The sequence below is a fragment of the Mchenga conophoros genome, linkage group LG15 (genome assembly GCF_057382185.1).
Source record: "Mchenga conophoros isolate Kocher_MC1m ecotype Shallow Benthic linkage group LG15, M_conophoros_male_GT1.1, whole genome shotgun sequence".
NCBI lineage: Eukaryota > Metazoa > Chordata > Actinopteri > Cichliformes > Cichlidae > Mchenga > Mchenga conophoros.
The window spans coordinates 7,107,082-7,132,588 of record NC_140540.1 but is presented as its reverse complement, the minus strand read 5'-3'; the positions used below and the strand labels follow the sequence as shown (position 1 = coordinate 7,132,588).

Below are 25,507 nucleotides of genomic sequence, written 5' to 3'. Positions count from 1 at the left end.
GAACAAACTGTAAAGGAATTGAAAGTTTAGAAAGCTAATTAGTCCACTCTTCAAAATTAACACAGTAATTCACTGTAAAAGTCAGGCAGCAAACCAATTAACGATTTATCATATACACTTTATGAAATAAATGAACCATGGGACAAAGCCCAACGAGACTGACTGTGGAACGAGTTGTTTTCTTATGAGACAAATATTCTCATCTGTTGTAGGGAGAAAAAAAAAACTAAGATTTGCGGTCACAGTTGTTACATCACATGAAGTCAGTAAACTGGAGACGAAAATCCAACTGCTGCGAGACACTTAGAAAAGCAAACTAGTCCATCACACACCCAACTAACCACCCAGACAAACAAAAACATGCAGTGTTGAAGAACCTGACAGCTGCAATGCTTCAGTGGCTATTTGTCTTCCTCACACTGTCCAGACTTGTCTACATTTAGATTCCCCCCACCATCGAAACACGAGAGCCTTTAATTCTTGAAAACACAAGCATTACCCCTTTTTGTCAGGTTGTCAGATATTACCTGTTAGTATTGATCCAGCACCATTAACGTTGCTCCAGGATCCAATCACCTGGGGTGTGTAAGTTCAAACTTGACAAGAGCAAATAATGAGATTAACCTGTTCATGTTCATTTTTTGGTGTTTTCTTTAATGAGGTCCTCTGAGCTCTTTTTCAGTCGAATGTCATCCAATCATCCATGCACACCCCCAATCATTATCACCTTTCAAACATGCTTTGCCACTTAAATAATGTGTCATAAAGTAGGACATTTCAAAACAGGTGAGTTTACAAATGTAATTCAACTCTTTCTGAACTTTTGGCTCATGCTCTTGCCTTTCGTTAATGACTCTTTAATGTTATGGGAGCTTGAGATGCCATAAACATCAAGGAAAAAGATCATAATTGTGGTGTTTCGACAGAAGAACGGAGACGGCTTGGTTTGTAATGGAACGTATATATTCAGCAGTAGTTCGCCATTTTACATCTCACCATACACTTCACTTCTTCTCTCCTTCCATCATCCTTAGTCACAGAGCCCCCTACTGGTAACTGAGTATATGTTCATATTCAGTCCCCCTTGTAAGCAACCCTTCACCATCTTAGCAGTGTATGTAAACACAACATCTCTCCTCATTCTCACAGAATTCTACTACCTCAGTATTACTTACTTAGTATGGCAACATTACTATTTGCACAGAACATTATCAGTAGTAAACTTTGCAACCAGACAGCATTTTCAATACCTATTTCACTTATAACATTACTGGGTGTTTGAACTATACCCGTGATCTTAACATACAATCTTGTTATGGTGCCTAAATCGTCCTTTATAATGAATACTTGTACCGTTAAGGTTACTGTAGTAACTTAACAACCTTAAGTCACAAAACTCACAAATAAATCACAGTAAATCAATCCTCTATTATACTTGGACCTCAGAACTAGCAGTATGGAACTTAACATTAGCACCCAACAGCTCAAGCGTGTTTTTTTCACTTTTTTTTCTTTTCATTTTTTTTTTTTTTTTTAACTCATTTCATAACATAATCCTTGGTCCAAGCTGGTAACTGTCTCGGTCTGTTAGGAACAGAAGGTCTTTTAGGAGTTTCTCTTGTGTTATTTTCAACCTCGTCACCAGCCTGCAACGGCTCAGCATTCTCTGCGCGGCAGAGTGAGAGACGGGCTGCATTCCATCTCTTTCCATCACTCAAGATGAAGGTGCTCAGTCCAGTCTGTTGCTGCACTGACAGTGGATCAGTGAACTGTCTCTCTCCCTTCCCCACTCGGAAAGGTTTACGTATCCGCACCCTGTCACCGACCACAAGCTGGGGAGGTTTTGCCCCCCTCTTTGCATCAGTGTAGCGTTTACTCTTACGTTGCTGGTGAGAGACTCTGGCCCTGCATTGGTCATACTGTCCTGTGTCTTTGGGAAACGGCAGGACATTTAGCTTTGTTCTCATGGGTCTCCCTCTGAGAAGCTGGAACGGAGCTGCTCCAGTCGTTGCATGAGCTGTAGCACGGTAATTCTGTAGCATCTCTGTCACGGCGGGCTTCCACAGCTTCTGGGACACCTGTGCAGCCTGAACACAGTCCTTCAGCACTCTGTTGAATCTTTCAACACACCCGTTCGCTTGAGGGTGATACACACTTGTTCTGATGTGCTTGATGCCCCTTTCCGTCAGGAAATCAGCAAAGGCAGATGAAGTGAATTGTGGTCCATTATCTGTGGTAAGCTCACAAGGGTTTCCCTCCCGTGCAAAAACTGAAGACAAGAACCTAATCACAGTGTCTGTAGTAGCTGATGAAGTAAAGGCTACTTCTGGCCATTTGCTGAAGTAATCGACCAGTGTGATGGCAAACCTGCAGTCCTGCGACCCGCGGTCAAAAGGTCCAACAATGTCAACGGCCACATGCTGAAAGGGACCATCTGGAAACTGAACCGGCTGTAAGGGAGTAGGAGCAGTTTTGGCCGTTTTGTCACACAATTGACAGATTGAGCACGATGACAGAATCGCATGGACTTGAGTATCCATGCATGGCCACCAGTAAAGCTCTCTGAGCCGCTGCTTTGTGCGAACTATGCCCTGGTGACCTTCGTGTGCGAGGCATATCACCTTTTCCCGCAGGGACCTTGGGACCACCAGACGTGTCCCCCGGAAAACCAACGGTGATTCCACAGCAAGTTCATGTCGCACCAGGAAATACGGCTGTATCTCAGGTGGGAGAGACCTTTTCACCTTAGGCCAGCCTGAGCGGATAACCTGTTGCAGCAGAGAAAGGTCAGGGCAGTCCTCACATTCAGCTTTAAAATCCGTCAACGGTGTCGCTGTCAAGAGAGGAGAAACTTCAGCTATCTCCAAGAGAAGGTCTTTTTCAGCATCAATGTAAGTGCTGGAGTACATCAGGGGAACCCGTGAGAGGCAGTCTGCGATGACATTCTGAACACCAGGACGGTACTGCACATCATACTGAAAACACATCAGCCTTGCAGACCATCGTGCGATTCTCATGCCCGCTCTGTTCATACCTTTGGTGCTGAGAAGGGTAGTAAGAGCTTGGTGGTCAGTACGAAGTGTGAATCTGCGGCCCCATACATATGTACGCCATCTTTCCACCGCCCAGACACAGGCTAACGCCTCCTTTTCTGTGGTGGAGTACTTTCTTTCAGCAGGAGACAGTGTTCGGGAGGCGAACGCCACAACCCGCTCCACTTGATCTGGATGTAACTGTGTCAACACAGCGCCTAGCCCATAGTCTGATGCGTCTGTGGTGATAAAAGCAGGTAAGTCAGGGTCATAGACGGCAAGTGCGGGACTTTCCAGAAGGAGTTTTTTCAGGTCACTGAAGCTCTCACGCGCTGTATCGTTCCACTGGAGTTCAACTTTGATGTCTGTTTTCAGCAGCTGTCGCAGTGGTTCCACCAGTGTAGCATAATCTGGAATAAATTTACTGAACCAGGATGACAAACCCAGGAACGAGCGCAATGCAGCCATATCCTTTGGAGCAGGAGCCTCGGCAATAGCAGTAAGGTGATGTTGGCTTGGACGTAGGCCTTCCTTTGAGATTACATGGCCCAGGAATGTGATGTGTGACTGGCAAAAGGAACTTTTCCCAGCATTAATCTGCAGGCCGACATCTCTGAGACGTTGGAGAACAGCTTGCAGGCGTGTATCATGCACCTCCTTTGATGTTCCGTAGACGATGATGTCATCCAAGTAGTTGCGAACACCAGGCAGATCTTTCAGGACCGTTTGCATCATTTTCTGGAACGCCGAAGGTGCTGATGCTAGGCCAAATGGGACACGTGTGAACTGGAACAGTCCCTCATGAGTGATGAAAGCAGTCAGCTTGCGGCTCTCCGGATGCAAAGGTAATTGGTGGTATGCTGAGCTGAGGTCAATCTGGCTGTAGTGAGTGGCACCTGCCAAGTCAGAAAACAGATCCTCCATATGAGGAAGAGGATGGCAGTCAGCAATAATGCTCTTATTGGGTTCACGAAGGTCAACACACAGTCTCAACTCCTTTTTTCGCTTTCTGGCCACGACCAAAGGACTCACCCACTCAGCTGCATCGATCCTTTCAATTATGCCAGCTTTGAGTAAGCGAGAGAGTTCTGCTGACACCTCTGTACGTACACTTAATGGCAGGCGTCTCAGCTTTTGGCGTACAGGCCGCACATTGTTGTTTACCTGTACTTTATGGATGAACCCTTTAACACATCCAAGTTGAGCTGGTGGAATAGGATCAACATTGTACACAGCAGACTTCTGGTTAGACGAATCCGGCTCATCTGCAGTTTCATCCTGAATACGGTCCACTTTGCCTCCGACGATGCAGACGTTCAGTGCTCTAATGAGGTCGAGGCCTAATAGCGGGGAACCAGCTTTGACAATGTAGAAGGAAGCAGGAACTTTTTCATTCTGTGCATGCAGTGCAACTGATGCAGGCAGACAACCCATCACAGCCAACTCATCTTTAGCATAAGTAACTAGTTTGACTTTAGGTCGCACCAGTGAACAGTCTGCAAAATACTGTCTGTAGATAGTTTCTGGCAGAATAGACACAGAAGCTCCAGTGTCTACTATCAGCTCTACTGTCTTAGAGCCACCTTGTACAGTTTCAATGTCGACAGTGCAGGTAAGCTTATCTTGAATAGCTGCCATCATTTTAGCATCTTGCACGCACAGTACTGCCAATTCTGGAACCACTACTTCTCTCACTTCACTGACTGACGACTTACATACCTTGGCAAAATGTCCCTTTTCCCCGCAGTTATTGCATTTTGAAGAAGCAGCCGGGCAGTTTTTATCATTAGCTAAGTGCTTGTGAGAACCACACCTGAAGCACTTCCGCTGCTGCTGCTTTGAACCTCCCCGTTTGCGTTGGTCTGGAGTGCAGCCTTTAGCGGGGCGAGGTCCTCTCCTCTGGTGAGAGTGGGAATTTGCCGCGTCGACTGTCTGAACAGGCGCGGTCGGACACGAGCCGGGTGTGGAGAGTAGAGTAGCGTTTTTGACTGCTGCTTCTACCTGGCTCGCAATAGTTAGAGCCTTATCCAGTGTGAGTTCATCCTCCAGTAACAGTTTGTCTTTCACAGCGCTGAGATGAGCATTGGAGATCAACTGATCTCTTATCATTTCACTTTCCATTTGTCCAAAGTTACAAGATGAAGCTAACGCTCTCAGAGCCACCACATACTGAGAAACAGTCTCATCCGCTCGTTGCATACGCTGTCTGAATGTATGACGGCACGCCACGACATTCACTTTCGGCACAAAGTGCTTCTCCAGTGTGCTCATGGCGTCAGCATATGTATCACCTTGCTCCGGTAACGTGTAGAATAACCGCTGTCCCTCCGGGCCCAAGCAGTGTAGCAAAACAGCGCGTTTCCTAGCATCCGGCCATGCGTCTCCCGTGGCATTGATTACTAGCATGTAATTGTCGAATATTTTCCGCCATGTAGTAAATGGAATCGGCGGCTCACCTACATGTGGAAGAAAAGATGGTGGACTCGGAACTGATGCACTCATCCTCGTCGCCAATTTGTGGTGTTTCGACAGAAGAACGGAGACGGCTTGGTTTGTAATGGAACGTATATATTCAGCAGTAGTTCGCCATTTTACATCTCACCATACACTTCACTTCTTCTCTCCTTCCATCATCCTTAGTCACAGAGCCCCCTACTGGTAACTGAGTATATGTTCATATTCAGTCCCCCTTGTAAGCAACCCTTCACCATCTTAGCAGTGTATGTAAACACAACAATAATGATACTCAATAATAATTTGTTTATTAGCAGTAAGAAAGTAAGGAGTAAACTTCACATTGCAAATGTTTCAGTTTGCGTGCTTGATTTAAATATTCTCTGCTTTATAATTTGCCCCTTGAGAAAGATGCTCCTAGAAATCCAACAGAGTCAGTCTGAAAAATCTCTTACATGTAACCTTGCGCTCTTTTTTTAAATACAGATGATTCTTTTATAACAGTAATTTTCTTTAACGTCAAAACCCAGTTTGCACAAGTGCAATGCATACATAAATCTGGCCCATAGTTTAGTCCCATTTAGATTTTTGCAAAACAATATAGTTCGATTATAAGACACCTTTTTCACAATGTTAGTCACATGTTAGAAAGCCTTTGTGCCAGAAAAGGAAGTAACAATAAATACGAAGCTTTAATGACACCAACAGACCAATGCTGGATTATGTGCCAAGCATCGGTTATTCAGACAATCAACCTGATAACGACCAGTCATTTAGTTTAGGGTGTAATTCAAGCAAACTCTAACCCACACTTAGTCAATTACACCAAACAAGGCTGGCGGTCGCCTGGTGAACCTGTCAGACTGTTGAGTTTGTGCTCATGGAGCATGACAGTGTTTCAACACACCAATTACAGTGAGACAGTGGTACAGCTGTGCGGCGGCTTGGCACTCAGCCACACTATAAGCACCACTATCGATTGTCAGAGAGACACAGAGTAGGCATGAGAAGGGGACAGTCATGCACTGCAAGAGAGCAAGATGCAGAATGAAACCGAAAAGACGGAGAGTCACTCGCTTCCGAAACCTTTTCCCTGTTCTTTGTTGGCGTAATGATGCACGGCCGTGGCATTAAAGCTCTGACTTGTTTATTGCGTGCACTTCCTTATTTGAATGTATGTGTACAAACAGAGCTACAGTACAGAGGAAACTGATATGAGAAGTGGCAGGCCTCCCTCATTCTCGCTTTTTACTTCTCTCTGTATGTTCTCTCTTCTGATCCTCCTAATTATCACAGTTTGACAGTGCAGGAGAGGAAGAAATACTGAGGGCAGAGAGAAACAGAGAGGAAAACTATCACGTTTGCAAAAATGAAATAAAACAGAGAGACAGGCAGAAAACCGAGATAGAGGAACGGTTTCTAAAGCAGCTTATCCAGCCTATTCTATGTTAATGAGGGTATGAGTTATTAACTTAATGGAGACTCATTTTAGTCTAAAACAGGTACTAAAAAGGCCCAACCCGCTGCAGCAGACAAAGGAGCTGTCATGGCTGTGGTACACTTTAGAATACGTTCAACTTATAGCCGAATATAATTTGAATAATTGCAATTTTAAAAGCACCGTGTCACATATCCATACACAGACAAAAAAAGTACAAAGCCTAGGATGTAATTGCCGCATATGTTAATACTTACCTGGACATGTAAACTAATGCAGAGATAGACAAATTTTTTCTTTTTAGTCAAATAAAAGAACCATGTAATTATTTATGATCAAAAAGATTTATTTATGGTTGGAAACAAGAAAGGCTCGATGTACTTTAATCTAACAACACCCTTAAATATGATGGTTTAACTCATTTTACTTAATTTTCTAAGACAGCGGTCCCTAACCTTTTTTGCGCCACGGTCTGGTTTAATGACAGACAATATTTTCACGGACTGGCTTTTAAGGTGAGGCGGATAAACACAACAAAATAAAATGATATGACCAAGGCAAAAACTGTGGTATTTTGTAAATATAAAAATAAACGCGAATTCACTGTGTAATTGCGTAACATTATTATTACCAGCGTCCTCCTGAAATGCGCCAACAACATTGAGAGTAACGTTCTCCTCTCTGCTCGCTATGGTAATGCGTAAATATTTCTTTCAAAATAAGACACCCAACTACAACACGGGAAAAGACCCAGGGAAACCAAGTTAACGATAAAAACCCTGAAAACCATAAAGCCTCAACTCTCGCGGCCTGGTACCAAATGACTCACGAACCGGTACCGGTCCGTGGCCCGGGGGTGGGGACCTCTGTTCTAAGACATACACAAAAAGTTCTTTTGTGGGTTTTTTTGCTTGTGTTAGGAGTTTTTTTGATCACTAGCAGACCTAATCAGCTCTAGCTAGGTCATTCTACCGCTGAAATGACAGAAAAATATTCATAAACTCTTTCCTCTTGTTGCTTGGGTTTGAAAATGTGATAAAAAGACACAAACCCTATTAAAAATATTACATTTACTAGAACTCTATGGAAATAATAATAAGAATGTTGACAAATGCAAAAAGAATGGATGAATCTGCTAGGTAGGACAGGATTAGCACACTTTTGAAGAGTTAATGGTGGACAGCTGCATTCATTTAAATCCATTTCCTTATCTCCAAATATTCTTTACCAGTACTGACCAGCTATCACTGGACAGAGCCTTACTGTTCTCGTGGTGCGAAGTTGCAGGTTAAGCATAGGTGAATGCAGCCACCTGTACGCAGGCCCACTCAATGCACAGGCATTAGGTTTTTCCTTTGGAGGCTGCCTGATGTTCCCCTCATAATTATGGCAAATTTAGTCGGCTCTAAACTGCTACAGTTGTATCTACAGTACCAGCAGGTCATGACTGCCTTTTAAAGCAATAAACCCCGAGTATGTCTACTACATGCAGGCACTTGAGTTTGAAATTACAGTGCATTGTACTTATTCATCTCAAGTACTTACAGCCAGGAGTATCTGCAGCGAGGAATGAGCCACCTCTATGAACTGAAAATCCATCAGACAGCCAGATATAGATATATATCGGTGGTCCTCGGGTGCCCAGGAGGGAGGAGGGGTGATGGGCGTCACCCTGCATCCTGGGCCATTCTCCATCCACCAGGAGCGGTGCATGGACAGGTTAAATGTCAGGACAAGGTCAGAGTCCTGGCAAACAGAGAGAGACAGACAGAAAGAGGTTGATTACATCCTCAGACAGAACACGAACAAGGAGCAAAGAAGAGGCCGTCTGAATATGTTGCACCCTGAGAGCTAGACAGAAATGTAAGGAGAGAGGTTTGATCTAAGATTTAGATTTAAACTCACCAGCAACTTTATTAGGTATACCTGTTCAGCTGCTCATTGATGCATATGTCTATTTAGACACATGGCAGCACCTCAGTGCATTTAGGCATGTAGGCATGGTAAAGACGACCTGCTGAAGTTTAAACTGAGTGTCAGAGTAGGGTAGAAAGGTGATTTTAAGGGAATTTGAGCGTGGCATGGTTGCAAATGCCAGACGGGCAGACAGTCAGAGTAGTTCAGAAGCTGCTGATCTGCTGGGATTTTCCCACACAGCCATCTTTTAGAGATGAGAAAAGGGCAAATTTGGCATAAACAACATGAAAGCGTGGAACCATCCTGCTTCGTAGTGGAAATATTTTCTTCCTGTGCACGAGCTGAGCATCATTTAAACTGGTTTCTTAAACATGACAATGAGTTCAGTGTAATCAAATGATCTCCACAGCCAGCAGATCTCAATCTAATAGAGCACCTTTGAGATGCGGTGGAGTGGGAGATTTGCATGATGGATATGCAGCCGGCAAATCTGCAGCAACTGTGTGATGCTATCAAGTAAACATGGATCAAAATCTCAGAGCCATGTTTCTAGCAACTTGTTGTGCCACGAAGAGTTAAGGTAGTCCAATCTGGTGCTAGCAAGGCGTACCTAATAAAAAGTCATTCCAGTGATTCTGGGCCTGGATGTGAATTGTGCACATGCAGCTACTGTCATCATTATCACTATGACAATGATGACTTGGAAACTTAACCAGAATCAGAACCAACCTATCAGTAATTAGCATCTGTGATTTTTGCCTTGCTAATCATGGGACGAAGGAATAAATATTCACTAATACTCACTAAAACACATTAAAAGCCCCCCCGGCCCCAAACCACACATGCACACACACAAAAAAGTCATTTTTTTATGATCTGAAACTTAAGGTTAGGTTTATGGTAGGGTCACTAGAGCGTTAACTTTACTGTGGGGGTTTATAGCTGCACTGCCAACGTGGCTCCATAAATGTCAGCAACATCATTCACTATACCACTCTGACCCAGATTTAATTATCTTTTCACATACTGCCATGTATTTCCATAAAACTGCAGAAACTCATTTGAGTGGAAGAGCCCTAATGACTGGCGATTCCTTAACTTTTCTTCTAGCATCAGCAGCAGGTTTCTACATCTCTGGATGACTTTCGCTCGCAGACCTTTACTGCGCTGCCACTTTGATTTAAAACTTTCCAGCTCTAACTGCACCACTGTTGTGTCGTACTTTGTGTTTAGAGTTAAACGGCAACTTACTGTAATGCTAATTTGCAAGAAGAGAACACGGTAAGCGTGCTAGCAGCTGACGTCAGCATTTTACCTACATAACTGCACAACATCACAAAGCCACTAGCTACAGTCTGATAGCGTGTACTCATATGAGGCAGGATTGCCTTATATCGTACAGATTTGTTAATTACCTAAAACAGAGAAAGCAGCTGTCACACTTTATGTCCAAATAAGCATGAATAGTCCCCTCACTGATGGAACAAACTCTAAACTTTTACATTTTCTGTGGTAAGTCATTTCAGTTCAGCAACGCTGAAACGGGCCCAGTGTGGAGCATCTGTAGAGGCTCCTCGTCATTACATTTTCTAAAAGCCTCAAAGACGCACAATGAATCAGCTATGATTGTCGTCTCGGATTAAACAATGCACATATTAACGACTCCATTTAGCAAGAGGAGGCATAGATCATTAAACAGACAACCATGCGAACCACACGGGCGTCTGTCCATGTGTTACTTCGCCATTAGCCGAATGAGAGGCCCTAATGCTCTTTAAAAGCACCATAAATCTTTATACTAAGATATAGAAAGAAAAAAAACATCATAAAACCGATTTTCTTGTGTGTGCCACTCAGATTTAGAAAAAAAAATCTATTAGTTTTTGTTGCAAGAAAGTGTGCCTATTGTGGTTTGATGTTACCCAAGAAGAAGATGAAACAAAGTCTACATAGCATCCTCACAACAGTCCCATAAGTACACTGTCTGCATTTAAAGTCACTTCTATTGAAGCACATAAATCCTTAAAGAGAGCTTTAAATAGAAACCCTGTTCTTACATTACCTGTTTCTACTCCATATATCCCACCTTATCTTGTCCTTGCCTGTCCCTCTTAACCTCCCACCACATCCGCACTTGGCTCTGTCACCTCTTTCTGTACCGTTACTTAATTTTTTCCTGCTCTCTCTTTTTCTCTCTCCATTCATTTATATTGTGATCTCACCCCCCTTCCCCCCTTTTCTCCCCTTCTTATTCTTCTTCTTTCCGTGGCCTCTCTCTATTTCAGCATAATGAGTAAATGCCTCATTAGCGCAGAGCTCTGATTAATGCCATCTCCCCTTGTTGTGCTCCTCTTTTTAATGAGTAAAATCTCTCTAATTTTCTCTCTTGCTCCCTCTCTGCCATCACTCTCCCCGTGCCTGTCACTGCGTCGCCGCAGCTTTCTCTCTGTCTTCTTCTTTTTCACTATATTTCTTCATTCTTCGCACCTCCTCCCTCCCCCCCGTTTCCGTCAATGCTCCTCTCACTCTATACACCTGCTGAAATGCTGGGGAAACAGGTAATAATGATTCCAGCACAGCATCATCCATCAGTACTTTCATAACAGGCATTTTCAAATCACAAGTAATTCTCGTTAAAAGGCTGAATTTGGCAAAATGTTATGAAGACCCGAGAGAATGCGATGCCAACTCTTCTCATTCTGTGAAGGAAGCATTTATGGACATGACAAGAATAATGCGTTAAGATGCTTGGCTAAATTAGTTTGGCTAAATCGCTAACCACTCGGGGAATGAGCAAACAGAAGGAGCTGTGGTGTTTAATTTTAGATAAGGGAAATACATTTTACAAAAAGTAGTTTGGAAAAAGCTTTACTTTTTTTAGCTTTGATTATAAAATATATGAAATGTTTCCTTTAGAAAACTGACGTTGAGAAAGAAAAGGAGTCATGTCTAATTCTAAATGGCATCCTCTCAGACATCGATTTTAGCCGTTAATCTTGCTTGTTATATTCAACAAGGAATATTTAGACACTTTAAGAAAAGTTTTATTTTATTTTATTGTTTTGGACCTTGTGAGAATCTGATGAGAAAATTGATACCATTCCTATATCTGTATGTTAAATATGAGTCTGCAGCAAGGGTGTGGTTAAGGGGGGCCAGGGGCCTGGGGGGTACTGCCCCTGGCCATCAAAATTTCAATGTCCCCCCTGCTGCCTCCCCAAAAAAGAGGTCAGCAGTGAGGTTCTGGAAGTAAAAAATCCCATTAATATTCTCCAAAAGGGCTTTTAATTATGAGCCACATAATTATGTCGACCATCAAAACCATATTTACTATAAGCTATCACGTTATGAATTGATAGTATGCGTGTGACATCAATCATTTTATTCACAGTGCTACAGAAAACAACTACTCTACCTAATCCTGAAATAAAACAGTGACCTCTCTAATTGGTTATGTTGGCTGGTTGCTTTTGTGAAACTCCAGAAACCGCCCGAGCGGTGACTCGAGTCAGGCTCGAAGTGCAATACCACATCCATAACTGAGCTATATTTTAGTACACATAGGGGGCACTGCGTTACTGTACACACACAAACACAAAAAAAAATCCAAAGATATTACAACACAGTATTATCATTAACCATAAAAAACACTGATGATAAAAAGGATTCAATCAGAGAAGGGTGGAAGTCGTTCGCTTTGGACTCTGTTTGCAATTCATTATGTGACGAACAGTTCTTTCACCAATAAAAGTAACTACAAATGCTGTCTTGTACTTTTTGTTTTTAAAAAATTTCCATTATTTTATTTATTGACTTTTTTCCCCCAAATCAAATATTTTTCTACTCATGATTCACCCCACAGCTGGTTAGCTTGGTTCAAGGCTACAAACTCTTCATATAAAAGATTTTCTGAAACGTCAGTAGAAAAAAAATGAATGAATAATTCTTTAACTAGTGGACGTCAATTTGAGCTCTACTGTACTGTAATATTAATGCAATCATGGGTGGAAATGAGAGGGAGGGGGTCTAGCTCTCCTTATACCTCATTGTAAAGTCCATTACTCCATTACATTTTTTTAGTGTATGCTGGTTCTTGTACTGGTTCCTGTAGCCAGAAGAAGGTTAACTAGCTTAGCAATGAGCAACAGCTAGCCTAGCTAGTCTGAGCTAAGAAAACCCACCTTACAAAATCTCTAAGTTAATAAATGTTAACAGGAAATATGTATTAGTGAGCTTTAAGTTTTGATATGTATTTTAATATTTCTTTAGAAGGAACCAAGATAACTGTTTTCCCTCAGTTTTACGCGTACATGCTAACCTAAGCTAATCACCTAAAAAAAATCAACTATACTAAAGCAGAGCCATTATGAAATTATGTGGTAATACTCCTCCAAAATAAACAAACAAATAAACAAAAAAGAGACTTTTCTGTTTTCTCTTTTTTCTATTGAGCCCTGTTTCAGGATTTTGTGCATGTGTATCACAAAGGTTACAGCATTTCTAATATAGCTCGGCCCCAGACTGGAACTAATAATAAAAAGCGTATTATCCCCTTTGTATTCATCCAGCTGCAGTGAGCTCTCTCAACAAGGCTCCACCACCACAGGAAGAGAAAATGTGACACATTAGAGATTAAGCTCATTTTTCCAAACCCATAAATAATGCAGATATTAAGAGTCGTAGAGTTCACAACCTGTTCAACACACTGGGAGGCGAAAAAGAAAAAAAAGATTACTCCATGTTCACCAGTAGAACACAAAACAATTAAATTGCAGCCTGCACTGGCATTGATGTATTGAACTTGAGGAATGTATTTATCAGTGCACTATTTAACCCAGTAAAAAGATGAAGCTGCAGCTCCAAAATAATCTTGAGATCTGTGTGGTGATGAATGGGCTGTTTGGCTTGCAAGCCTAAACAAAACCCCTGGCTGAAGCTGTATTAATATTTCTAACCCAGTGTGTGTGTCTGTGTGCATGTACAAAGCACCATTCTGGCTGTTCTTAGTCTCCCTATATTGTTCCTCCTCTCTTCCTGTCTCTCATCCCCCTCTCTCTCTGGCACACACACATGCAATAGCACATACAGTCTATAATTTCCAGTGTTCTAGTTAAGGATCACGCACTCATGCTCTCAGGTCTTTGTCTCTGACTGTGGGCTAGTGCCGCTTCAATGAACCAGATCTGTTTTTTCCACCACCTTCCTCTCCATCTCTACTTTTCCCCTTCTGCCTCCGCTCTTCACTCCAACCCCCTCCCACACCTTCAGTCTTTCTCAATTTCCCCTCAATTTCCCACCTTCATATTTTCCTTTGTCTTCATCTCCCAAGAGGGAGAGGGGGGGGGAGACCATTCAGAGTGGTCGTTCCTCTGATGGTCTTACAGTTAACAGGGGAAGAGTGCTGCCATTGTGACATGAAACTACAGAGACTATTTCAACGACTCGAATAACAACACATGCAATCAGGCAAAAATTACATTTCATATTTTTTCACATTTTCAACTAAAAAAACAAAAGAAAAGGAAGGAAAAGTATAAGCCTTTAAAATGAATTTTGAATACCTTAGAGTCAGTTCTAACCAAAATCGATGTGTTTTTGTTTTTATTCATACAGCATGTTGAATTTCCAGTTTAATAAATGTGCCTACTTATTTCTTCTAAGTTAATCAGAAAAATATCATATGGCTGGCTGGATGGATGATGGGCAGAATAAGATGAGGGTGAAAGTAGTAGATTTTTCCCATTTGTACCCCAAGCAATAGTAGATTGTATCACAAATGCAAATATCTCGTCAGACAATCACATGGAAGAAACTTAATACATTTAAGCATGGAGCTGTGGTCAACAGGACATGCTGAAGTTCAAACTGAGCATCAGAATGGGCAAGAAACAAGCCTGGTCTGATGAGTGCATCCCTTTATGACCACAGTGTACCCATCTTCTGATGGCTGCTTCCAGCAGAATAATGTGTCATGTCATAAAGTTCAGATCATCTCAAACTGGTTTCTTGAACATGACACTGAGTTCTCTGCACTCAAATGTCCTCCACAGTCACCAGATCTCAGTCCAACAAAACCTTTTTGGGATGTGGTTGAATAGGAGATTTTTGGATGCAGCAAATGTGTGACACCATAATACCAACATGGGCCATGTTGGCAATGTTTCCAGCATATTCTTAGAACAATGCTACAAGCAAGTTTGGCAATTATGAAGGCAAGAAGGGGTCAAACCAGGTACTAACAATGTGTGGTTAGTAAAGAGTCTGGTGAGTGTATATTAGTTTATAGCTACCTTATAGCTTTCTAGTCTAAACATACCATACTAGCTCCAGCAGTTTTGTAGCAAATAAAAAGGTTTAACAGTCTAACAGACAAACCAGTCACCCAGACAGTCAGTTGCCTCAGCAGGCCACCACAAAGATCAGCAGATCATCACACTAAAAGGCAGAAAATCAGTGATGGGACGATATTAGCTTTATTCTCTCTAAAGTCAATTTTTCACTCTATTTAACTGAACCTCACTCTCTGGCTGTATCCACTTTTCTGTCATTTTCTCTCACTGTGTCTCTCTCTCTGTTATTTCACACCAACATAATCAGTCACTGTGCATCTCCCTGCCTTGTTTTGCCATAATTTCCCACGGGTGTTAGATGAGGCCTTAACCCATAATGCTTGAAGCACTTTTCTCCTATCAGATTGGATGGGGTTTTGGGGGAATTGTTTGTGTGTGAGTGTGCTGGGGGGTAGATAGTGATGAGGTCTGTTCCAGATCATAACCCTGACCTTAACCGTACCAAACCTATTACCATTTCTAATCAAATGCCTCAACAAAGTCACTCTAACCTCTTCAATCTCTCTGATCGGTGGGCCAATTATAGTGCTTCTACCCCAGGTGGAATCCATAATTTCATGAAAGGGAGGGGCTGCTAAGAGAAGCATGGAGCGAGTAAACTATTTCATCCAGCCACACCTTAAGGAATAATTCAGAATCCTGTCAGAGCTTTATACTTGTGAATTCCAAAACAAAGAAGAAGAAAAAAAGAGAAAGAAACCCTAAACAATATTTTCACACGGAAACAGAACAGCTGAATTGTTAAAGCTGCGCTAATCATTATTCGTATATTAAGAAATGATCAAATTGCTGTGTGAGAAGTGAAAAGGTGTTACTTGTAAAGAAGAATGCAAAAATTCCATGCAAATTCTGCATATCCCATGGACTGTAAGGGGCTCGTTTTGGCTCTTACAAGGCCATGCACAATATCTGACTCTTTAAAGTGAAACATAACCAGATTTCTCACATATATTTAAGAAGACGTCCCCTGTCAAACCAAGACAAAGCATCTACTGATCTCAGTTAGTCCTGAGATTCATGTTATTTGAATTTTTTTAACAACACCCGATAAAATAAATTACTTTTAAAAATGTGTGACTTTGGCTCTGATGCAGCCCCCACACTTTCTCTGAAGCCACCATTCGGTGGTCTCAGGCAACATCCCACCCACACAACTTGGTTGCATGTCACAAGTAATAGTCAACACTGAAGGCTGCTGTGCCACAGACGGGCACAGAGGGGCTCATTTGCAGACTAGAGCCTCTCTGGTGTGCAAGCAGAGGTATGTTTTGAAGGTAAAAAACAGATACTGGAGAGGTTGCAAAAAAACCCAAAAAACCCAACAAAACCCCACTGCAATGCTTTAACCTGAACTCGCCATTAGCAGCAAAACCTTATGAGCTATACTTATGATGTTTCCCAGTACAAGTGAAAGCTTACAAATAACACACTTTATGCACTTCCTACTGATAAAAGAGTAATGGTATATTTGCATAGACATATGGGTAACTAAAGCAAATTTCAGTCAGCACGTTTATTTTAATCGTGGCTCAAGAGTTGGCAGTTCGTCTTGTAATCGGAAGGTTGCCGGTTCGAGCCCCGGCTCCGACAGTCTTGGTCGTTGATAAGAAGTACACTGTAAATTACAAGTTGAAGGCTAGGCAGATTAGCAGTTTAGCATTTACAGTGAAATCAAACTCTATCGCTAACATAGTTGAGCTAAATCCATTAAGACTTGAAAATAACACAAGCTGCCATCTGGGCCCTGGGACAAGTTTGACTGCAGCAGGCAAGTCAATCAAATCCATTATCTACTGTGGCATTAAGCCAATCTGTGCTCTGCTCATTTCACATGAAACTGTACAGTAAAAACGAGTAACAATCAAATGGAATCACCAGTAATAATAGCTCAGGGCTCAAGCAATAGAATTGGTGGGGTAGAAATGTCCCACTAGAGATGTGTTGAATGGGGAAGGGGGGAAAAAAAGCAATTTCATGCCACAATTTCAACAAATGCATCCATTGATCAAACACAGACGGGGCAGATGGATTAAGTCAGTGACTCAGGGTGGATGTTTTAACTAGAACGCCTATGATTAAATGTGTGGGGATCCCCTCATTCATCGTCTCAATGCAACTATTAGCATAGAAGCTGGAAACCTGTTTTCAACTTTCTTCAGCAATGAATTGGGTGGCTTGGAGTTTGATTTACTGTCATATTTCTACTGCAATTCATCCCGGAGTAAAAAGCCCACCGCATGCTGACAACAGGCGCATCTGATGTTAATATGAAATTGATATGAAAGCCACATTTGATATTTTTTCTTCTTCTTTTTTTCCTGCTCCTCTGTTAGATAAGCGATCCTATCTTGTTAAGAGGTTTTGTTGAACCAACTTTTTCCGTGTTTCGACTTCTTTTTTCCCCCTTGTCCCCGCTTCACCTCTTTTTCCGCGTTGAAAGACACCCGTTGATTCACTTGTGGCTCCATCTCGCAGCACATCATCATCTTCTACAGCTCTTATCACACTTTCTCATGTCTCATCCTCTCAGTCTCTCTCTTCACCCCCGATGCCTCGCTTTTCTTCTTTTCGTCACCAAAACTTTTGGCCTTCTTTAATTTTTTTCCTCCACACGTTTTATTTTGTCGCTGCTTCACTGTGTATGTGGAAATCAAAACGTTTTAAGGCAGTCTGGATTTAGTCCATGCACATAAACAAATATGCATCCCTCATGCACACACACTTTCACAAATTTAAAAAGTATGCAGGACACCCTCCCACACAGTACCCCCTCCCCACCCCGACCACCAATAAATGACTGACAGTTGGTGCGTGTGCAGTTCTACGAGCCACTATCTGTGCGTTGCCCAGGGGGGTGGCTGCATCTTTTATATGACACAGTGGACTTTTCTGACACTTAGCTGTCTGAGAGTGTGCATGCATATGTGTGAGAGCGTGAATATGCGAGTGTGCGTTCGCAACATGGTGACAGTTCTCTCTCTCTCTCTCTCCACAGGCTCCTCTCCAAAACTGTCAGGGATGCCACATCAGAAATCTTTTTAAAGATTAATTTTATGGCATTGCTGCTATATTAGATAGTGCAGCAGCGAGTGACAGGAAGGATGGGACTGTGACAGACTGATATATGGTATGAATCTTGGGCTTAAACTCAAATTACTGTCAAGACAGGATGTACACCTTATCTTGCCTCTGGGGCTCCACGGGGGCCTCGTGGAAGGCAAAGATACACGTTAGATAGAAAGTTTTATCAAACACAAATGTTAGAAAAGCCAAAAAAGAAGGCTTCACAGAAAGGCAGACACAGTTATTTAGCAGAAATTTAAACATAAACAAATATAAACTGTCTGCTTATAATACGCAATTCTAATACATCTGAAAATCAGCTTGTATAAAGTGAAAACATCCATAGGTGTGTTGTTCTAGGATTTGTACACAAAAACCTGCCTCGTGCTGACATATGTTAGCAGACATGCATCAGTGTACTGTGTGTCTACTTGGAAGCAGCGTCCAAAATGAACTGTTTGACTCAGCAGTCAATAGGAGTGGTTAAAAAAAAATCATCTTTTTTTAGCTCAATAAAGTAATTTTTTTTCGGCCTTGTTTGTGTCACATTCGTATTTATTTCAGTACACTGATTTTAGATAACCAAATATCTAGTTGAATATTAACATAAAAAGAGGCTAGAGTGAAATTATTTCAATATTCATTCATTAGTACAAGCATTAATAGAACCAAAGACACGTGGATCTCAAAATTCTACTTATCTGTTTTTTATGTGCCATGTAGAGCCTAACACTACACGCCTAACACGCCGACTCTGGCAAAAAGTAATTAAGTCACTGAAGATTAAAGTGACGGGCTGTTCATGCATCTGTTTGTCTACTTAGGTTTCTCATTGCTCAAGAGTTGTCTGCCATATTGGATGTGATACAACAACTGTTTGCTAGTGGAAAATGTATATTCCCCAACTTGCTTGCTGTGTTTCCTGGATGTTGCTAGCTGTTGCTGGGTGAAAGTGGTTGCAAAAATGGTGCTGCACCGAAAAACCTGGTTGCTAGCAGATAACCACGGTTGACTGCAGGTTTTCGTATTTGTCAGTAAATATTTGTTAACTACTAGATGAATAAGTGCGATGCAAACTAGAGATGGCAAAGTAAAAGTTGTGCCTCAGCTCTTATGCTGCACCCAGTGTGTTTTCGAACGGTGCCACTTTTACTTGCAGGTGAATGGTCTCTATGCCCATTTTGTGTTGCACTCTTCAAAGTTTCAGTACAACTCAGAGATAGCATTTGTGGTTTTTGCCACTTATTTGGAGAATACATATTTTTTCCTAGCCACAGATGGTTGTCACGGGATTACCGCCTGGTCTGTAGGCCTGTGTGACTCAAACTTTAGCAGTCATCTCCCTACAACTGCCATTCACCTCCACCATACACTAGCATCCAGTTGGGGAATACTCATTTTTCCTATTACATCCAATGGTTGCCAGATGGCTACAGACCAGTCTCTGAATGAGTAGTGCCTTATTCACTTGATCCTACGTTGTCACCATGATTGTCACATGTCCAACATGGCGGACAAGTTAATGTCATGTGGTTAGTACTCACTTGCCTGTGAAACCTCAACACATTTGCACTGTTTGCCTGCAACAAACAATCCTGATGCAGGCAAACAGTCAGGCATTATTTTACACAATGCAAAATCTCAAGTTCTGAAAGCAGCTTCCTTCTGTGACCGGTGCCAAATTATAATGGCTGCTCTGCCATTATAATTTGATCTAATTCCTAAGTCCAGTAACAAATAATTCATTCTACATTTTAAGAATCGCTTTACACCAATATTTTAAAAAGAATAATATTGTTTAACCCTAACCCTAAAAAATCTGGGCATGTCCCCAATTAGTCTAAGGCTACAGGTTAAGATGTACTGTGTGAATATCCCACTACTTTGCATCTGATTGGCTAATATTCACTGCTTGGCTATGTTTATGGCTAAACGGTTAGGGCTGGTAAAAAAGCCAAACTCTATCACAGAAAGAAGAGCACAGTAGCATCACCCCTGTTAATGACATCGTCCTAGCGTTTTGTTAGTGTGGCAAAGACAACCTTTTGAAATTTACTCAAAGAATCGGAAAACATACCCCACCTGGTCCTGGTACAATCTAATATTAGATTGTATTAAATGGTACTTGCTACTATTGGTCAGAATGGATAAAGACCATCATTGGCTTGATTGCTCACACACTGAAACAGATACCTGTAGAGTCATGTAATATGTAATTTTTCTTGGTATTTTATAGACAAAATTCAGTTCAGTTCAGTTCATTTTTATTTCAAACATGTGCCTTCACAATCATTACAAAATATGATTCCATTATTTGTTTGAAAAGGAGTAGGCAGAAGTATTTACTTATTTGCAGAAAATAATGCAACCGTTGCTGTCTCTAGATTCATGAAAGATCAAGGAAGGTCAGCTTTGGTCAACATAAATGAGAAGACTTAGAGGATGTTCAGTTTAGTTAAATAAAAAGGAGAATTTTTTAATGTAGTATCAGTGCTTCCCATAGGCCTGAAAAATAAAGCTAACATATCAAAGGAGGCAAACTGAAGTTTCTCTCAGTGCCAATTGAGGTTGGTTCCAAAAGGGAGTCAATGCCCATAGACTCCATTCTAAAATGGCCAACTTTACAGCATTAAAATTATATTTACAGGCCGCAAAAAAAAAAAAAAAACTAAAAAAAAAAGAAAGAAAAATCATTTTCTCATCCCGCAGCAACTCTGAGTGGGGTCATCCACCTGGATAATTGAGTTAGGCAGCCTATCAGCATCTGCTAGGCCTCATCCACTCTTCACTGTGTGTGTGCTGCTGGAGCATTTTTAATGGATTGGCTGGCTAATATTATGGCTTGTTGTGCAGAACAGACCATCCAAAAAGCGTCTACCTTGGATTTACTGGGGGAAATACTAGTATTTTATCAGTCTGTTACTTTAGCCAATAACATGGCACTCCACTCTTTAAGTTCATAAAGCTTGGCTTCAAAAAGCCAGCATAGCAGTAACATCTCAGTGATTCCTAGCATTATACGAGGCACAGCATTGATTTTAATGAAACAAACACGCTGGATACAACTGCATTTCCATTAAATATGGGTAACCTTAATCTGCTGATGAAATCTGTGTGATACTGTTGAAATCTCCAGAAGAAGAGAATAAGCCAGCTGTCAACTGCTGTTCCCACCGTTAATAAAAACTGTCAAGCTCAAAATAATTCAGGAATAAAAAAGTGAGTTCCCCCTAACTTTGATTTACGGGCTTGCTGTGTGTTTGTGTGTGCATGTCTGTAAGCGTGGGACAATGTCAGTGAGTCATCGCTGACGTGCACCATGCTCCCACAATGTCCTGTTAGCTCTCAGTGTCATGATGTCTCATCAAACCCACTTTGCCGTAATCTCAGTCATGATAATGATCTGCCTGTTCTTTCAGCGTCTGTCCATCTGGTTGCCTGGTTTTAGGACGTCAAACTGAGCTGACAAACGCGGACACCGCCCACCCATCCACCCCCACCCCACCCCCATCCACCCCAACCACTCGGTGTCTCTCCTACTTTTCCACTCACTTTCATGGGGGTTTACTTTCCTTATCAAGAAGAAATGTCATGGGCATTTGGCAAATGCCATACCTTTACAGGCCTAATATTTCTGACTTTTCCTGCTGTTGTACTACAAAACACCAAGAACATTTGCAGTTAGCAGAACATCAAACAGCCTGTGTGCCGTGCACCGCATGGTTAAAATGAAATCTGTCATCAGGAAGGAATTGAGAAGATTCGATGCCTTTGCCTGCAATATTTCCCCTAGTTTAAAACATATCATGCAGAAAAAATATATAAAATGAAGGCAGGCCCCTAAGCGCACACTTATTTCCCTGATAGGCTGATAAACGTACAATCTGCATATCAAGTCTATTAATGGTTAAAACTGAGTGTTGGGCTGAAAAAAATGACATCAAAGCTACATTACAAATCCAAGTGTCAGTGATAACATAGCGTAAATCAAAGGACTGTCACCCTCTTTCATTTGGAGACGCCAGATGGCTTTTATGAAGAAAAATGCAGCGTGTCACAATCAGTTTTGTCCCGTGACCCCGCAGTAATGGTGTGAGTGTATAAAGTAATGGGCTGTACACAAATCCCTGCCCTGTATTGTCCACTAATAGGAGTGCCTTCTCAACAGGGCCACGTTTCCCCGTGTCTCTACAAAAGAAATTTGAAGGAGGAGGGGGAATGAAGAACGAGGCGAGAGATGAAGATGTGCGAGACAGAAGAGGAGCATGGGACTTTGGAAAGCAACTTGAAAAAGACTTGATTATAGGGTGAGCAGAGGGAGAGGAGGGATGACTTACATGGAGACAGAGAGAGTGAGGCGCAGGAGGAGGGAGAGAGAGAGACTGAGCGAGAGAGTGGCATTGAGAAGCAAATGAGAGAGAGAGTTTCAAAGAAATTTCATTTATATCATGGCATTCTTGAAGCGCGTGCCAACCTCAGCCTTATCAAATACCGACAAGTGGCAGCGTGATACATAAATAGAGGCAGCAGGAAAAGAACATGTCACGATGATACTCATCTCACTCTCTGGTAAATATACTGTACAAACCATGTATTATTGATACACTCGTATTCAAATCTGAGCTTGAAGTCTGTTTTCGCTGGGCTGTCATGATATTATATCAACTTTTATCAGCTGCTGGTTGGGATCCAATTAAATCTGGCGCTAACATCTAGTTTCCCTCAGGGTGATTAAACCGGAGAGTGTTATAGACCAGGAAGCCCACAGCTGACCAGCTAAAAGGTCAGCTGGGACTCCTCTACATGTGGAACTGGTTATTCTACACACCTGCAATCCACTTTGCAACCCACCTTCATCTCCAGCCTCTATATATATAAAGGCAGGGAGGTGCATTGTCTGCTCTGAGGCCATTTACACAAAGCATGAATTTCTGAGTTTTTAGGATGAGAACTTCTCCTTTAATGCAGCGGTCCCCAACCTTTTTTGCCAGTTAAACCAGTACAATACCAAAAAACAGAAAATTTATTCATAAAGACCCAGGGAAACCGAGTTAACGATAAAAACGATGTTTTAAAAAAAGGATAAAAACTGGTAAAGACCCTGAAAACCATAAATTTTACACCCAAGCCTCAACTCTCGTGGCCCAGTACCGGCCCGTGAGTCACCCGTAGGTTGGGGACTGCTGCTGTAATGTATATACACACCAAAACTGAGCGCCAAGCTATCAAACCAGCATCAGAAACAAGACGAGCTGGTTCTGATGTTTCTAAACAACAGAAAGAAAAACTGAGATTCTGGGTTCATCTAATCCTCCCGAGAGGTAAGAAGCAGGGAGAATTTCATGGTTTGGTCCAGGAGTTGAAGTTATATCGGAGCTGCTTTTGTACATATTTCAGGGTAGTTTAAGCTCTTTGGCGGAGTTGGGACCACCTCTGAGGAGGCAGAGAAATAATTTCAAAGCTGACTGACCCTTACCTGCGTCTAGCTGTGTCTGAAGTAAAACAGTATTATATTACTATTTGTATATTCAGTACCGATGAGTGTTTTGAGATAAGAGCGCACTTGTTGCCAAATGCAGTGATCTGATTGGTCAGATCTGTTTATTTGCATCTGAAAATCTTTAAAAATCAAGCTTAATCTTAAAAAGCAAAATGCAGCACGCCTGCATTAAAGATAGATGAATCTGAAAAATATTTTTAACATACAATATATTTGTACAGATTTACAGTTAATGCAGAAGGGATGAGAGGGTCCAAAACAGAACCATACCAATATAAATCAGTATAGATGGAAGTATCCAAGTTAAATAGCTTTGGGGATTCAGTGGTTGCTGGAAGTTGAGAGAAGTTTATGTTGGGACCTGCTCACTTCAAGTCACTGAGCATAATTTACCTCCCACTGTTCACCACATCGCTGCAAATCACTTCCAGTGTTTAAAGCTGTTCTAAGATCTTAATTTTGTAAAAAATTTTGAGGCCTGTTGCCAAATTTGTTGTTATTCTGGCGTTGACTACCACTCACAATGCGGGGGTACAGAAATCAGTTTTCTTATGTTTTAAACTGGATGTGTACACCTGTGGAAACAATATCAGACTTGTACTTGTTTTACATGTGGACCAGAATAATAATAGCCCTCAGGTCAGAAATTAAGCCTCAGAACGGTTGGTGATGGATTTATATCTCACACTGTATAACAGCTGGTGGAGCCGATCGGAGGAGAAGCGGGACTTTGTGGTTTTCTCTGCTGCGGTAACTGGGTCAAGGAGGATGTGTCCTTGAGGCACGTGCAAACTGTTCTGGTCATAAAAGCAAAGCTGTTTAGCATCTGGTTTGTGTGTGCTTCTGTACGATTGGTCAGCGGGTAATTGATGACGGTATTGCTAATTAACTGGCTGCTTTGCCCTCATTAGAAACCAGATGTGTTGATTTTGGTCAGGAGAGCTGAAGCCTTTTAAATGACTTTATCTTACAGAACACAGACTAATAATTTTAACCCAAAGAAAAGTGATCCACACTATTTATTTTGCTGTGCCATTTCCGCATGTTTCTACCTTCCACTCTATCCGTTTAAAATGACAGACTTGCTCGTTTTTCCCGTGTGATAAAAACGAAACCCAAACAGTAGTCCCCTGTTCTCTCAGTTTCAGTGGTTTCTGTTACAACTAGGCCATGGGGATATTGAGAGGTATATACCAATCAGCCACTGACCCACTGTCGAATGCGGTGAATAAAATTTATCGCCCTGCTATTTGGATTTCTGAACAGAAGGCGGATTTTAGACAACTTTCAACTCAAAATTGAAATGTGTAAAAATTTGTGAAAAAGGCTGAGAGTGTAGACTGTGTGCTTGTGTGGGAAGAGCAGAAACGGTATGAGTATATGCAACAAGTACCAGATATAAAAGAAATTGTACTCCCAAATATCATTAATTGATTGATGGATGACTGATGGAAAAACCAATAAGATGTAGATTAGAACAGATTAAGACAGATGGTATGAGGCGGCTGTAACCGCAGTCCTGTGTCAGATATTAAACTGATAGCAAGCATGTTGTGAAACTGTCCAATAAAATAAGTAAATTACAGAGAAGTGAGGCAAATTTTTTTTTTCAACAGCCACACACCCGAGTGTGTAATCAGCAATAATCAGCACTCACATCAACTGATTTCTTCTGTTTATGGAAGCACTGATTAGCCTTAATAAATCATCGAATCTGATAAAATACATTTAAATCAACAAATTTGGAGTTTAG

The 25,507-nt window shown here is 41.7% G+C and overlaps 1 protein-coding gene across 3 annotated transcripts in view; it reads right to left on the bottom strand.

The window, feature by feature from the left end:
• nkain2 (sodium/potassium transporting ATPase interacting 2) overlaps window positions 1-25,507 on the bottom strand; it is a 109,322-nt gene that overhangs the window by 29,305 nt on the left and 54,510 nt on the right. For all 3 annotated transcript variants that reach the window (XR_014888458.1, XM_085245797.1, XM_085245795.1), the window contains exon 4: window positions 8,470-8,670. Coding sequence is in view for 2 of the 3 variants with exons in the window: in XM_085245797.1 (XP_085101923.1) it covers window positions 8,470-8,670 (201 nt within the window). In the remaining variant the exon portion in view is untranslated. The remainder of the gene's footprint in view (window positions 1-8,469; window positions 8,671-25,507) is intronic.